Source organism: Cydia amplana, chromosome 4, assembly GCF_948474715.1.
Source record: "Cydia amplana chromosome 4, ilCydAmpl1.1, whole genome shotgun sequence".
Lineage (NCBI taxonomy): Eukaryota > Metazoa > Arthropoda > Insecta > Lepidoptera > Tortricidae > Cydia > Cydia amplana.
The window spans coordinates 2207790-2225587 of NC_086072.1; the positions used below are offsets into that span (position 1 = coordinate 2207790).

Consider the following 17798-nt stretch of genomic DNA (forward strand, 5'->3'; position numbering starts at 1 on the left):
ATTAGGCAGCGTTATTCAAGATCATTAGTCATCCTATTAAGTTACCAAGGCCGTTGCAAATCCAACAAAAACTTGGCTAAATTTATTCTCTTTTTTAACACCATCACTAAATAAGGATTCCGTTCGACCAATGTGCTAATACGATGTATAATGTATTAAGCAAATAGTGACACGTCATCATTATATCGACCGAAAGACGTCGTTTCCTGGACTTAGGTTCCGCAAAGGGTCTCTAAAACTGACTCATCCAATGGCTTCTGTCATCAGTCAACCCTTTTTGAGGCCTTCTCTCGATGATCTTGAGTCCTTCGTCAATACAGAACAGAAAGAGTCATTTGTCATGCAAAATACTAAGTAACACACTTAAACATTATCTTGCGTATAGGGTATTTTAAACTCATAACCTTATTCTGAGAGGAAAATATAGTCCATCGAACCAATCGCGAAATTGCCAAAAAAATAGGCTCCCATAGAAAGCATCAACATCTGATCAGCTGAAATGTGTGTAATCGCCATTTTTGCAGGTTTCTGGGTTGACGAAAATCCAGCCGAAGATTGCCTAAGATGCCTAACGGTTGAGAGAACTTCTGTATGAAAATCCCACAAATACTTTCGGGAGTACCAATTTATGATACATTCACGAGTTTTGTAAGTATAGCGTCATCTCTCTTCAATTTGTTTCGCCAATTTTCGCCCTTTGACTCGCATAAAGGCGTTATTGCATTAGTGGTCACGGCCAATTGGCATTCAAGCTCGTGTCAATGAGCCTTTTTAGGGTTCCGTAGCCAAATGGCAAAAAACGGAACCCTTATTTTAATGGTAGAATTATACCATTGGTAATTTTATTCCGCACGTGGTTGGTTCATAATTTTATGATGTTTTTTATTGAATTTATCATTCCGTTGGCTCAGAAATTATGGATTAAGTCGGGTATTTACAACAGAATCTATCTTATAAGGCCAATCTAATTGCATTAAAGAAAGGCTTATAAATGTATCAAGACTATTACAGTCTTCCTTTTACTCTTCGTGAATGCTTACAATTCAGCTTTTTTATTGTGATTTTCGTAAATTTACAAAATAGAAAAGAGTATATTCCAAGATGAATTCCTACAGTGCCGATAGATAGTTTCACATGTAAGCTCCACGCAGATGGCGCTACCGTGAAACGGTTCAGGTAAGATTTAGTGATTTCAAATGCCATATTAGGGACATTAGGGTACTGCCCTTGCAATTCCTAAATACAGACGCTTTGAGGAAAGAAAGGGGTGACAGGGGCCTCCTGCCTAGCCGAGATGAAAATCGCTTATTGATTTATCTTTATTGTACAGTAAAATATATACAGTAACGAAAGGCGGACATTAATGCCACATCGTTGATAGGAAACGTCAATAGAAACTTAAATAATGAATGGAAATAATCACGTGACTTTTCGTAGTATCTGTCATCCCAATACACCTTTACTTTTCAGTTGCCCTTTAGCGATGTATGCTTGTCATCTTGGCTATGCTCTCTAGTTATATCTATCGTATCAATTTAAAACTCACAGCCATATATTTATCACCGCTCAAATGTCGAGGTACCAAAGCTGTATTTCCCTGAATAAGATTGATTCTGGATTCTAGACCCAGCTATTGATCGTCTTTGTTCAAGCATTGCAATATAGCCCTTTGTTCCCGTATCGCCTTTGTATGGTGCAGCCGTCATAAATAACACTGACGTAAATATTGAACTACTTAAGGTGACAGTCCATTTCCAACCGCAGCTGCAATACTGTTCATTTTACTATGGAAATTGACAGTAACAGCGACGCGTTCAGTACCAGTAGTGCAGCTGCGATGCGGTCAGAAATGGAATGTTACCCTTATTGAACGGTCTCCGTGTTGCTATGGAATGGACGAATAGAGTTATACCTATTGACAAGTAAATTCAATTGAATATTCACAAGTACTTCTTTAAGATCTATCGCACACTATCAAGTCAAACCAATTAGGTTATCCTAATGAGGCACGAGGCACACCAAAAAACAATACTAATACAAAAAAATGCAGTATACAAATTCCTACACCCACACCGCATAAACTCAATGAAACCTCTTAATACTTGTATAGCAGGCTATTACAAGGTCCTAATGCCATATGCTAATTAAAGTTACTTAGGATCATTGCAAAATTATATCAATGATACCGCCGCAAACGTTCAATGACACAAGGTTCCAACTTGTATGTTAATGTGGTGAGTTAAAACCTTGTAGTAATATTTGCATAAGTCATACTCATAACAATAAAAGTAGATGCGCGGGCGGCGGTCCTTGCGCCTACTGTTACAATCCGGAACCAAGATGGCATATGAGCTATGAAAAGTAGTTGTTGAAGGGGCCCACTGATTATTGGGGATAACTAAAGGGGCCCCTGAGCGCCTACCGCGAACCACGTTCGATGTGTTGCCTCTCTGTCGCACTTGTAAATTCGTACGTAAGTGTGACAGGGAGGTAACACGTCGAACGTGGTTCGCGGTAGGCCCTCTGATTATTGGTGACAGTTCCGAACAACTGACAGGCCTATATCGTCCGGCGAACTGGTAATCAGTGGGTTTCTAATCATTTAGTCACAGAATAAATAATAGTACTAAGTACAGAAGACTCACTCTCTAACAAAACGCGTCTGTTACGATCAGCACAGATATGGCCGCTAGGTGGCGACAGCGCCACGCGCGGCTTATGGCTTTCCCCAAAATTGGGGCCGAACGGATGTACTTTTAGCTACCTGTATTAGCAAAGCGACGAAATCGCGGAGTGAGACACGCCTGATTTAGTTTAGAGGAAAAGCATGCTAGAGTTCCGAACTCTAATTTTTAACTGTGACTTTCTTCTAAATTCAAGTTCAAGAAACTTTCACTCTGCGCACAAGCACACAAGCGTTATCCGCTTACGTAAAAAATGAAGGGTTTTTTTCTCCACTGAAGAAAGTAATGACGAGGGTTATCACTTCTTATAGAAATGTTCATACAGTCGCCATCAGCCATATCGGAGCAGCCAAGGTGCTCACAAATATCTGAACACGCCTATTGTCAATGCGTTAGAGTGCGTGTTCAGATATGTATTTTTGAACACGTCGGCAGCTCCGATATATCTGATGGCGACTGTACAAAGTGTATTGTTTTCTTCGCGCTGTAAAGGTTAAGGAATTTGTAGGTACATATTCTTGTGCGTTTCGTTCCGTTATTGAGCGTCCTCCGATATTGAATAACTATACCTCTTCCTACCTCTACCGCAGAACTGCATGACTGTAACCTCGAGCCGCAAGAGGCTTCCCTACCGCTCGTTATCTTTCGAATTTGCAAGAGCGATAGAGAGGTAGATAACGAAATTTCGATTTTCGCAAATTGCGAGCATTTTTCTCTGTCACTCTAATTACGCCTTCATTGGAGTAAAAGAAAAAGATTCCCGCAATTTGCGAAATTCGGTTTTCGCGGTCGCCCCTCTGTTCGTTGTCCTGCCTACAGCGGCAAAGTATAAACAAATTAATAGTCCTTTTGGTTTACACGCTGCGCCTACGCAGTTCCTTGGCTAATATGGATTACTATTTAATTACGGCTGCGGCAGGCTTAGCGGTGTCACGGTTTTTGACTTACTGGTTCCGATTACTCTTAATGACAGTTTTATTGCCTGTCCTTTGGAAGTTTATGAGTTTGATTTATGGTAGTTTTGAGATATAAATCCAAGAGCAAGGCCGTGATAACTTTCTAGTAACTAAAGTCGATTTTTTTATTCGGTAGACTAAAATGACATTTCTTAGTATGAACATGAAATGTCATTTCATACTATTAAATGTCATTTTAGTCTACCGAATAAAAAAATAGACTTTAAAACTATGTCCTTAAAAAATTGTTCCGCAAAATTTTTGCTGTTTTAACAGTGTTAACACATGTATAGGTATTTTTCAGCCGCATCCGATTCTAAGTAAATAATTAAATATGTAGGTATATAACAATACAACAACAGTACCTGTATACAATATATATCAGTACCGTATATTTCGTTTTTCTTTCTGATGTGTATAAACTTGACACAACTTGCGTTTCGCATCTAGACGCTAGAAGTCATAATTAAAAACAGATGCTAAGCAAACAAAGGAAACTTAACTATTGTCCTAAGTTTAGTACCGTGAACGTTTATCTGTCAAGTTATCACCGGAAATCCGGTACTTAGCCACTTATGGAGCCCTTTGTGGGAATAACTCACTGATAATTCGTATGGTGTGTCACCGCTACGGAAAATTCGCCTTGTGTAATCAATAACAAATATGTATTATCTACCCCTTTGCCTATGTATTATGATTGTTATAATAAATGCTTGATAATGTATAACAAATATAAGCGAATCCTCTTTCAGATACATATATCGCTCATACATAAACTTTGTCCGTTGTGGGCGTGCTATTTCAAACTCTTATCAACCAAATACGATCAGAAGCTTTCAAATAACACACCATATGTGAGATAAAATGTCGTTACTACACACGAGATGAAAGAATGAAGGAAATCATGCTAATACATCCGTTTATAAACGTATATAAACATGTAAACTTGTTTGCCGGCCTTGGCCTTGCCTTTACATAAGGCGTTGGCATACTGTTTGCTGACGATTGTGGTCGATTTTTAGCAATGATAATTTTTATTTACTATTCTTATGTCACTCCAATCAACTAAGGAAAAATATAGACGTATTGTGGTAATGTGGTACCATGTAAGTGAAAGATTAAACGGATTTTGCCAACAAGAATGCTATCTTGAATTAGAATATCGAGCTAAACATTTTAATAATCTAATGTCCTGTCCATAATAAATTAATTTAGAAAGTAGTCGTAGTTTTGTAGACAAAAATAGTTTATGTTAACATGAAAGTTTTATCTAGGTACTTTTCTTTTGCAATAAAGTGGTAAAATTTTTCACGAAGACATCACGGGTAACAAAAGAAATTGCGGCCGCGGGTAACATTTAATATACAATTTGTAGTTTCGGTCATATTCTCTTTTTGATTTGTATACAACAGTATTTGATTTGCATCGCTTATCATCGCTCATATCTTCAATAATCTTCATACAACATAAGCCTACAAACTTTACGTAAATACATTGCTAATGACCATCAAAATCGCTAACACAACATACCTCTCTATCCTTAATCTATTAAACATACTGATTGATCAAATGATATAATTATTGACCATTTTAATCATGCAAACGGTTATTTTTATGATAACCTGTTTCATCAATATTAAAGTCATAACAACACGATGATTAAAATCTGCCTTTATAAGGCAAAGTTAGCTTATGTATGATAATGTATGGAACTGCAATCCGTCTATATTAGTCGAGAATAATTATATGCACCACGTATATGTATGCTCCAACGGCAAAGTGCTTTAGATGAGGTAACAGACATTTATGAAGTCTAGGTTAACACTTGTTAAGGTATAGAACAATAGGTACTAACTAGAATACGCTATGATTACCATTACCATACTATTTACATACACATGAAGAAAATAACGCTCGACTATTCATACTAAATGTTGTAGGGTTTTTCATTTATTTAAATAATATAAAATCGTGTGTCATGTAATATTTAGTAAAAATATTAGTAAATATCAGTCTTTTGCTAAGTTAAATTATAACGTTTATTGTAGTTTTAAGACATTGAGGGTTACAGTACATATTCTTTCGTTGCGACTTTTTTTACCCGACCATGATCTTATGTTACGATTGCTTTATACTCTTCTGATTCGCCGTGAACCACCCGTTAGGTATTAAGGTATGTGCTTCCTTCATCGTCATCATTTTCCTTAACCGTTTTTCCCATTTAGTTGGGGTCAGCTTTTTCTTCCAGCAAGTTTTGCTTTAAATTTTGCATCTTTCATGTATTTTTAACTGTCGTCACACATGTTAGCAAAGTTAATGCGTGGTTCCTGAACGCTTCCTTATAATAATACAGTAGCTTTAGTATAGAACGCCATAAATTCTATTCTGTTTTCGCACTTTTATGTTTAACAGCTATAATACCGTCATCTAAGTAAAAATGTATCTTTTAGTTAATATATGTTAATACGTTGACAAGGCGACGTTTGATGGCTAACCATATACTAAAGATCACGTCATCGATTTACGTTAGACGCAGATATCACATTACGACTACTTCAAGTTCTATCGTCCTTGCCAAGGTGACGAATTAGCAAAATAACTCAACAGATCATTTATTATTTATCATACATGAGAATTAATGTATTATTCTGCATGCTTAAAGGCCTTTGCATAAATACAATTACATATTAACTGTAAGTAATCTTTTTATCACAGCAAGCTAATTTATTTTTAAATGTACCTATAGCTGGTAAAAAATGCCACAAACCAAGAAATCGGTAATCAGTACTATTTACCTATGTTGTTTTATTTTATTTTATTTTATTTTATTTATTAAGTACAACCACATCGTATGTATTACATCGTTGTTGTAAGTAAACCTACATAAATGTATTTCCAAAAGCAAAATGACATTTTAACAACTAAAATTGTACCTATAGATTCTTCATTGCTAAGAATTCCTACATCGGGCTATCAGAGATTTTGAAGAGGCTTGCTACACGCTTGATACACGTCTTAAGAGATCGAATTTAAACTGTTGTGAGACATACTAACATTGACAAGCGCGTCTAAAGTGTCTAAACCGTAAAATTATTCAATGTTCAGTCTTAAGAGATGTTTCTCAATTACATATCTATCTAATCTATCTAATACCTTTAAACGAGTAATTCTTGTATATTTATTTATTTATTTATATATTTATATGTATATACAGGGTGGTCCAAACCTTGACGTCCAAATTTTTTTTTTTAGATTCCTCACGTCGTGGGCTATCAAAATATACCCCCCTGTATGTTAGCCGATTTTTCGTAGTTTCCGAGTTATGATTTTTTAAACTTTTAACTTTTGTTATGAAATTCCGGGGTTCCCATACAGAGTGGCTAAAAAATAACTACATTCCCGTTGCCAGGGAGGTTTTGGGATTATACTGAGCAACTTTTACTATGGGACCAACCCCGAAATCGCGAACAAAAAATTTACACTTCCATAGAAAATGCGGACCGGCCAAAATGTATGAAACAGACAATTTTTTTTTGCGATTTCGGGGTTGGTCCCATAGTAAAAGTTGCTCAGTATAATTCCAACACCTCCCTGGCAACGGGAATGCAGTTATTTTTTAGCCACTCTGTATGGGAACCCCCGAATTTCATAACAAAAGTTAAAAGTTTAAAAAATCATAACTCGAAAACTACGAAAAATCGGCTAACATACATGGGGTATATTCTGATAGCACACGACGTGAGGAATCTAAAAAAAATTTTTGGACGTCAAGGTTTGGACCACCCTGTATATTTCGGGGAACTCGGGAACGGCTCTAACGATTTCGATGAAATTTGCTATATGGGGGTTTTCGGGGGTGACAAATCGATCTAGCTAGGTTTTATCTCTGGGAAAACGCGCATTTTTCAGTTTTTATACGTTTTCCGAGCTCTCCCAGATATTATGTTATATAGCTGTAGGTTGATACAGCTACTTTGTTACTAGTCAGAAAAGATACCTACCTTTTGCATCTCATTATATGATAATGTATTTAATATTATATTATATTTTTTATATTTTTTGTACTGTGACCTATAACTTTCATGTTTGGCAATCTGCTGTAAATGTAAGTTGGTTAAATAAATAAAATAAAATAAAATAAATAAATATTAAGATAAACACAGAACGCAGTCCCAAATACGACAGATGTGGGTGTACCAAACTGCATTCACGCATAATCGCAGAACTGTTTAAATGCTAATCGATTTGTATTTCGTAACACTTGCATTCAATTAGGCTCCCATACTAATATGTATAGAATAAACAGATGATATGACAAACAGGATAAACTTAGCCAGCGAAACCATCCAATCTCCATGGATTGATGATTGAATTGTTGTAGACCATGGATTGGGCCATGGGAAAGGAAAGGCACATAGAATTATAATGACATATGCATCGTAAGAGCTGCAGACAAAACATTAGCCAACCACGAGATCCATATATCCATATTTAGAGTCTCTACGCCAAAACAACCTAGCCCCACAACATCATCTTCCTGGCGTGGTCCCGGCATTTTGCAACGGCTCATGGGAGCCTGGGGTCCATTTGACAACTAATCCCAGGAATTGGCGTGGGCACTAGTTTTTACGAAAGCGACTGCCATCTGACCTTCCTAGCTTCCTAGCTTCCTACCCCCACAACACCGTCAATATACCTCTTCGCGACCTCACATTGCAATACGCATTCGTGTATGATGGCAATCAATCAAGTTTGTGTAACATCACAAGTTTATTTATAACCTTTTGATCGCCGTGCCGTTTGACAAATGACTTCCACTGCGTTCCGTAGAAATGGATAAAGTTAAAGGTTACCGAAATAGGAACTAATGGGATGATAAAACATATGTCTTATAATTTAATGCAATCACATGTTACTAATTTGGGAACACACATCGCGTAATCTAGAGACGCCGGTTTGAATCCGACCTCCGCCACTAAAGGGCTTAGTCGCTTTTTCTTTAGTACATATATGGCATCTATTTTAGTTTACAATGTAAACTGTGTGTCAAAATTTATGAACATTGATCAAGAAAAATTGTATAATATCGTTTATTGGTTGATTTATATGTTAAGCGGACTTTCTTCCGGAACACGTACGCATCAAATCCAAAACGTTGGAGGTAGTCATTAAATTCATTTATTTTTATACCTACTCCATTATTCAACTGAAACGGGACTTCCATTTCAGTTGGAAAATACATGAAAATCGGTAAATCACCATAGTGAATTTACCTAATAGTGCAATGTTTACACCCACCTCTTTTTCTCCCTTCCATTTGCATATAGAAAATTACAAAACAGAGGGCGCTCGCTGGCTTTTCTCGATAATTGAGGTATATTTAACAAAACCGTTCCAAACTTCTCCGTTTGATTTAACATTCATAACCGTTGACAGTCGTAGTCTCTAGGAATCCGGCTGCGCGCACCGATATAGATCGCATGCGCCGGCGCCCTTTTACGGACGGGACGGCGCTAGCGACCTTACCGTGTGTCATTCGCTGACATAATTGGTGCGGGACTTGACAGAGTTCATTTGCCTATAAATAGCTGAGGTTACACTTGTGAGAATTATTTAATTACTTAAATGGTACTTAGATGCTTTTAATTTTTAACCCAGAAAAATTCATCTTTTTTTTGTTACATTTTCACGCGCTCAGGTGCAGTAGGAGTTGAAATGTAGTACCTATGAGATTTTAATATGTATATTATGTATATAATTTTATTACATATTTTTATATACCTACCAAGAGGCAGAGGCTAGCAAACTCATTTTTATATCAGAATAGAGCATTTGCATGCGTGCTTCGAGGAAGAGGATAACTATACATATTAGTTAGGTACTTACTTACCAAAGTTTCCCCAAGATACAAAGCCATAGTAATACGACGAAAAAGAATACGCAAGGTATCAGTGCTGAAGTTGCAACATGACTGAAAGTAAATAGTATAGTTTACGTTGCTTTTTATTTTGGGGAAAAATAGATGATAATAAATACCTGTAGCTCACGAGTTTCATGGGAATTGTTGGCACGTGATTGAGAAAAGGAATCATCTAGGAAAGTAGGTGTCGCATGTTATTGTAGTATCGATGTGCTCATTTACCCATAGTTTGATAAGAGTTATCGATCGATACCGCGCTACTGTTCTGAGCGCAGATTATTTCTGTCGAGAACAACTGTGTTTAGGACCTAAACATCATAAATGCATTATTTTATTTGCGATTATAGCGTTATGTCTTGTAATAGCGTAGACATCACATGGACTTACTACTGTTGCGGAATTTTAACTAAGTACGATATTTCAATGTTTTGGTTAAATTATTATATCTGTAACAAAAGTGCTTTTATATATCTTTTGACGGCTTCCTAGCCTAGTTGACGGCGTCCTAGTTCAGTCGGTAATGAGTTGAGTTATGAATGTTTTCTATGTACGAGGGGCGTTCAATATATAATGAGAATGAGATGCAAACTCTTTAAATATTAGGAAAGTAAATACTGGCCGGTAAAGCTAATCTACCTAGCTGATTGCCATGAAAAAAAAAAACTAACTGTTTTTTGTTTAAAAATAAAATACGGCGATTTCTTTGCGATGCTATTGAGTACGTTAGCGAAAATGGAGAAAATTGAACTGCGCGCCGTTATCAAATACTTGTGTTTGAAAAATTTTTCTACGGACCAAGTCAATTTAGATTTACGGGACACTTTAAGGTCTAATGCTCCTCCGTATTCGACAGTCGCACGTTGGTGCGCCGAATTTAGACGTGGAAGAACATCGACCATGGATGACCCCCGCTCCGGACGCGATACTACAGCAGTAACTGAATAAATTGTGAAAAAAGTCGAAAACTTAGTTTTGGCGGATTGTCGTGTCACGGTTCGTTTTATTGCTGAAAATGTAAAGATTTCAACGGGGAGCGTGCATAATATTTTACATGAACGCTTGGGTATGAAAAAGGTATCAGCGCGTTGGGTATCCAGAATGCTTACTGACACACAAAAACTAACTAGAGTCGAGATTTGTCAAGAAGCTTTGGACCTGATACAGCAAGACCGGGAACTTTTTTGGCGCGATTTATAACAATGGACGAAACATGGCTCCATCATTACGACCCTGAAACGAAACTGCAGTCTATGACATGGAAAAGGCCATCATCTCCAACTCCGAAGAAATTCAAGGTGGGCCCATCTGCCGGTAAGGTCATGGGCTCTGTTTTTTGGGATGGTAAAGGGGTCGTAATGATTGAGTATCTCGAGCATGGAGCCACTATTACGGGCTCTTTATATGCCAAACAAATAGCAACATTGCGCAATGAGATCCGTGAAAAACGGCGAGGTAAACTCTCGAAAATTGTGTTGTTCCATCAGGACAATGCACCGGCACACAAGTCCGCCGTTGCAATGGCTGCAATACGTGATGCTGGGTTCGATATCCTTAAGCACCCTCCGTATTCACCAGACCTGGCCCCTAGTGATTTCTACCTATTTCCGAGATTGAAGGAATACCTAAGAGGCAAGAAATTTGAAGACGACGACGCGGTAGTCGCTGCAGTACAAGATTTTTTAAGTACTCAAGATGAAACCTTTTTTAGAAATGGAATTTTAAGTTTAGAAAAAAGATATACTAAGTGTATTATGCTAAAAGGTGACTATGTCGAAAAATAAAATTACATTTAATAAAAGTTGTATATAACATACTCATTCTCACTTTTTATTGAACGCCCCTCGTATTTATATACCCACAACACAAGCCTTATTGAGCTTATTGTGAGACTAAATCTATCTGTGTAAAATAATATTTATTTTTATCTAAGAGAGCTCTGTGTGCTCTCAATCATGTTAAAGAAATGGACTTATAGGACACGCACATCTTTCTTCAGTCAGCTAAAAACCTTCAAAATTAAAAATATATTTGTCTATCAATATCCAAGAATCATATGCTCTTTTATAACTACACTGCGAACGGCCACTTATCTCAGTGATGCACATCTCCACAAATAAGGCAACTGGGATCCGTTAGTCAACCAACATGTCAGGCAACCCAGGCAATTACAAAAGTTACCATTGCCTTACTGAGCACTCCTAAAGAACCTATATTCTAGATCTTCAGATCCGTAACAACTATTAAGGATTAGCTTATAGGTATCGTTTTTCTAGTGGTTAAGACTCAAGTTCCTTGAGTCCTCTGCTTTAAGATACGACTCAGTTTTCCACTCTATATAAGTCAGGTCGAAACTTGAATTATCAAGACCTGAGTCAAATTATGTACAAGATTTTTAAAACGCATTGTCTCTACATCTAAGTAATTACAATCATTCGATAACTCCCATTTTCAATAGTGTTCGTTTTGATAAAACCTACAGATTTTTTGTCGAAGTCTTCCGAAGGTTCGAGTCGTCTTAAGTTGCGCCTAAAAGATCATATTTATTTGTCTAGTTCCATTTTCCAACTTAGTGTATTTAAATTTATAGACAAATGACTCATATCTATTTTTCCCTAAGCGCCACAGCGAATTTATTCTAGATAAGCGTGATAAGCCTTAGATAACACGTCTACACACGATACAGATGACCGCGTGTGTACCTATATATAGCCTCGTGGGCGGCACCATACAAAATTATAGCCAAGGAAATTAGAATCTTGTTGTATTCTCAATTAGGTTGAATTTCATTTGCTCGAAAATTTTACGTGACAAATGAAATGATATCTACCTTGTTTTTAATTAAGGTTGACATTCCATCGAAACTGAGTGTACATCCTAATGTACAATGGGCGGCACGAGGATAGGTACGTATGACATTAGCTTATTTTAGGTTAACTCAATGCTTTAAAGATAAACTGTCCTTGAGATTAACCTGTAGTCAAAATGTTTGTTTAACATTGAGGGCCTATAAGCGGTATTTTTAAATATACACTTATGGATGCCATACATATGTACATAATAAATACATAGTTTGGATTTTTGTTAGTGTTAATTATCAAAGTAGGCACCTTTAAAAGCCAAGAATTAAGAGCCAACAGGAGCTAAGATTGAAATATTTTAGGTAAATATACCCGTCTCGCTAACGGAAGCGGCTCCTAAAACTAGTGCGATAAGGACAAGGCGAAAAATCCTGCGTAAAAATATCAAAAATCGAGGTTTCGTACTCGACTGTTTCCTCCTCCAAAACCTAACCAATCGTAACCAAATTTGGAAATCTAAATGATTATGACATTATCTGTGTCGGACCGTTTTGCTTTTTTGACTAATTGATGTCAGTTTTGAATAGCACGCCTCTCATTGCGGCATAGTCAATTAGGCCATTTTGGCCATTTTTGAAGGGCTCTAGCGCCTTAAGAAACAAAAATATCAAAAAAAACAAAACGGTCCGACACAGATATTGACAATATTAATCTGTGTTGAAAAAATCATTGCTCTAGCTTCAAAACCCACGGAGGAAACAGTCGAGTACGTTTGTATGGAGAAATGACCACTCCTGTTGGCTCTTAAAGAATAGACATCGTGAGTTGTGTTGTGTTGTGCCTATGCCTAATTGCCTATACCAACGAAAACCCTTGTCAATTACTAATGGCGTAATTTATAAGAGTAACCTTCATGCTTTCCAGACCGGCTAGCAGCTAGCATGAGTTGCGTTCTCGCGCGCGAGTCCATACTTGAAGTCGCGCAAGATGTATGGAGTCGCGCGCGAGAACGCAACTCATGCTAGTAGGTCAGGAAAATCTTACTAGGCCAGCTTGTACCAATATGTTCGGCGTGTGCATGATATTATTCGATATGAAAATGTCCATAAAAAGCAAAATAATCAATTGCGAACGAGGTACAGTTAGTGCTCCCATATTTTTGCACATGAAGCTATAGAATGTTAAACACGTGTCATAACTCAAGGCGGTGCATTTTTCTATGGCTAGCACGATTTTATGAGTATAGACACTCTAGACAGCACTGTTTTACGGCTAAAAATGCGCGCGGCATACTTACTAGATGCATTGTCACTTTCAGTTTCTATATGGTAGCAGCAAATTCTACGATTGACGCAGCATATGTAATAGCAATTACTTTCCGAATTATCTTAATCAACCTCTGCACGCGACTTTGTCTCTTGATCTAACTGATCTAAACCTAACACAAATATTTATCCCTTCAAAACATTATTATTGATTATCATAAGATAGTAGGATTGTCTCGAAGTAATTAGCAGCAACCGCCATTCTTTTAAACAAATTCCTATTATTACAATATATTACAAAAATCTTCACACTTATTATAGCTATTACCTCACAGTATACATTCGTATTCGCAACAGTTTACATAACACAGTTTACCTCGGACCGTTAAGATTCGCAGATGACATCAGAACAAACAGAACGTCATGCGCACGAGTTGATTCCTTGTCCACCTGTCCGGCGCAAGTGATAAGCGAAAACATACATTAACCATTTTATCATGTCAACATATCAAAGCTCTAGAAAAGTTGTTTTGTTAAGATATAGGAAGCAAACGAAAAGACGAATCGCGTGATTGATCGCGCGCTTGGACACTCGCAACATCAGAGTGGTACGTGCGTTGTTGGATTCAAGATGGGAGTACGCTCTTTTCTTGAAGATTTGAAGGTAGTATCGGTCCGGAAATACTGTAGGCGACAGTTCATTCCACAGTTTAACTGTAAGCTACAGCAGGAAGTTCGAGCATTTCTATGCCAAAAAAATGTACGAACTCGTGTCGTACAACTAATTTGCTCTATACCATCTCTATACGGCTTTTGCCATGCTAAATGCTGATCCACTTATATTGAATTTACATAATCGCTTTGACTTCTGACTCGGACCAGTTGTAAGATGATATAACAACACCATACCGTACTTACGGAGGATCTAAGTTGCTAGTAAACATATTAAAAATGTATTGATTTATTTCATGGCCTTGTCACCTTATAATTAAAAACCGAATATCCGTTTTGATTGGTTCTTCGATTCCATTTTGGCATGTCACAAATCAATATCAAAGGATTCAATTCCACATTGCTTTATTTTATAGAGTTCCGTAGAGCGAAGGGAAGACTAGGGGTTTTACATAGAAAACTTATACTCACTTTATTTTATTTGTACCTACTTACTTAGAGGATATAATCAAACGGAGACGCCTTGTCTGTAATTTTCTGTACAAAACAGTCTGCCGATTTTTGCGGGGGAGGGGAACGTCAAATGTATGCGTAACGTAAAAATAGCCATGTCAGATAAACGTCAGTCCATACATTGTGTATGACCATTGGCCGTCTATTTTCGACAGAGGGGAAAGCTTGTTAATGGCTACTCCGTTTAGTTGTATCCTCCAAGCCTACTTATAACAATTTTTAGCAAGAAAAACTTGTATCAGTTCACGACAAACGTTGTGAGAGCAAGAGTTGCAAAAATATGCCAAAAAATATTTGCGCGTTATGACTTGCGTTATTAGCTAAACATTATACTTAAGTGCATACTTAAATCTATTTATTTCAAATACGAGTACTTGATAGTGGCTATCAAACCTTATTTCATTTCTGCAATGCGCAGCGCGCGCGCTCTTATTTTCTTCCGTGTCTATAATGCATAAATCGAAATGTCATTCATTGTTGACAGTCTTAACCATAATTGACTTTATAATCCTATATCGTAGCAATAAGGTTTACAAATAGAATAACTATGATAGATTGTCTATTAACTCGTGTTGTCGATAGTACTTCATCAAAGATTCACAACACTCGACGTACTCTTAAATTTTCGCTCGGCCTTGTGCCGTTTACGTGGACATGTTTGTATGAAGACGATAATTTGATCGGCAAACTACCTTCCGCAATAATTATGTTGATAGACATACTTAGTGGAGGCCAGTTGATAGACAAACTTGAGCATACTTATTAAACAAATGTCAAATATTTGTCATTTGTTTTTGGTAAACTTTACTTTTACTAGCCAAAATACGCCTCAAAGACAAATATATTTATTCTTCCAATCAAGCATGCTTTAGCCGCCCAGACACCAAAACTTGCCAAGACAAATGCAATTTTGATTTGTCAAAATAAAGATTCAAATTACAGTGGAATGAAAGACCTTTTTATAGGCCTCTGGGCGGATAGAGGATAGAGGATTACAATGTTAGAGTAAGATCTGTCTGAAGATGTAAGTACCGTAGCTCGCTTAAAGTCAATAATGCATAAAACCAGACATTTCCTAGTGTTATCTCTAAAGAGAAAGTAAATGGACATTGCTAAGTGCTAAAATCTTACCAAAGCATCGCCTCTTTAAATTTAAGTAGCCAATCGATGTATAGAGGTATTATAAACAAAGCTCCATTGACATTTAGCCGTGTCGAAACGCTGACTTTCCCTGCACGACTATCTGAGAGTCACGAGGTGTCGTCACATACGGTCATATATATTTCAGCGCTTTGTCGGTACGAATGAACTCGGAGAGGCACTTGGATGCGTAGTGCCGTACAGCGAATTTCGAAAATCGGAGTTTTGTGGGTCGTTATCTCAGACATTATCGCAAGAGCGTGATGGCGATGGGATATATTCGAGTTTTGGAGTAGCCCTCCAGGTCTGGATGTTTAAAACATCCTTGGACCACTAAACGCCGTTTGTATAAACTGTCTTTGTTAACTAGCCGAATGTAAGCGTAAAATACATCGGGAACCGATGACAATAATCAATCATGTGCATATTTTTTCTGTAGGCATTTCAGTAGCGCCTTCAAGATTATTATCTTTTTATCATTTGAAATTTAAACGATACCTACATCAATTAATCGACACTATATGATTGTAACTCGTGGTATATGTGATGTCTGGACAACCTTATATCATAGATTTAAGTTAGTTCAGATACATTATAAGTTATGAGTCGAGGTTGCAGTGGTGGACCACTTGAGATTTACGAGTGGAAATTCTTCATTTAGGGCTCATTTAGACGGTTCGAGAACTCGCATGCGAGTATCATTACATTGCGTCATTTGGTCGGTCGGCTGAATTGATGTAACCTCAATGGTCCGCAATGTACCTAAAATCGTAGGTATACGAGTTCGCACGCCGTCTAAATGAGCCCTTACAATCTTCTTCAGTTTCTGTGAAACATATTTTATTTCAAGTTTCGAAATGCAAGTTTCTTAGAACAAAGAAGATTATTTTAAACATGATATCCTTATCAAAATCTTACAATGCTCGGGTTAGTCACTATAGAAAGTGAGTGCGGTTGCGCTCCGTGACCGTGGAACCCCTCTGACGTCATTCTGACGGTCTAATTGTTATATAGCTTATGGCGGTCACTCACCTTACCTGTGGAGTAATTCAATGTATGATTTAGAAGTACGATAGGCTTGGAAGATTTTGTTAGATGTTATAAATCCGATTGTATTTATTAATTTATGAAATATAAACTGTATTTGGAGTAACTAAATCCGATTAGAAATCATAAGAAAATATTCTATTGTACAGTCAGCAGCAGAAGTTGCTTAGCGGGCGAGGTGTTAAAAATTACCTTGACAGTCTTGACACGCTCTTATTCTCTTAACAATAAAGTCGCGTCAAGATAATTTTGAACACCTGGCCCGCTTAGCAACTTCCACTGCTGACTTGATTGTAGTTTATGTTTTCAATTGCAACATTTTGACGACAACCAGTCAAACCATTACACATTCAGTCAAACCATTTAATAACCCTAAAATTATTAATTTACCAACTTAATCCATCTTTTTTTTAACAGACTGGATCCGGCAAGACCTACACAATGGGCAGCGGTTGGGAGGGCGAAGACAGCGATGAAGACCGAAAGGGCATCATCCCACGCGCCATCAGAGAACTGTTTGCTGGCGCGGAGGCGAGAGCGGAGTCCGCGCGCGAGCAAGGCCAGCTGCCGCCGGAGTTCTCCGTGCAGGCGCAGTTCATAGAGCTGTATAACGAGGATATTGTGGATCTGCTGGACCCCGCTAAGGATCCCTACGCTAAGGTAACTAGAACAATCCTTACATACATAATGGGCAGTGGTGGAAGGACGACGGAGACCGAAAAGGCATCATACCACGCGCCATCAGAGAACTGTTTGCTGGTGCGGAAGCGAGAGCGGAGTCTGCGCGCGAGCAAGGCCAGCTG

General features: G+C 37.6%; 2 protein-coding genes across 2 annotated transcripts in view; one reads left to right on the forward strand and one right to left on the reverse strand.

Annotated features, from left to right (window-relative positions):
• LOC134663101 (kinesin-like protein KIF21A) overlaps nt 1–17798 on the forward strand; it is a 99843-nt gene that overhangs the window by 36177 nt on the left and 45868 nt on the right. Inside the window, exon 4 of the mRNA XM_063519434.1 lies at nt 17413–17655. Coding sequence (XP_063375504.1) covers nt 17413–17655 — 243 coding nt within the window. The remainder of the gene's footprint in view (nt 1–17412; nt 17656–17798) is intronic.
• The window catches only part of LOC134663071 (beta-arrestin-1), a 191026-nt gene that overhangs the window by 12060 nt on the left and 161168 nt on the right, over nt 1–17798 (reverse strand). The gene's annotated exons all lie outside the window — the stretch shown is intronic.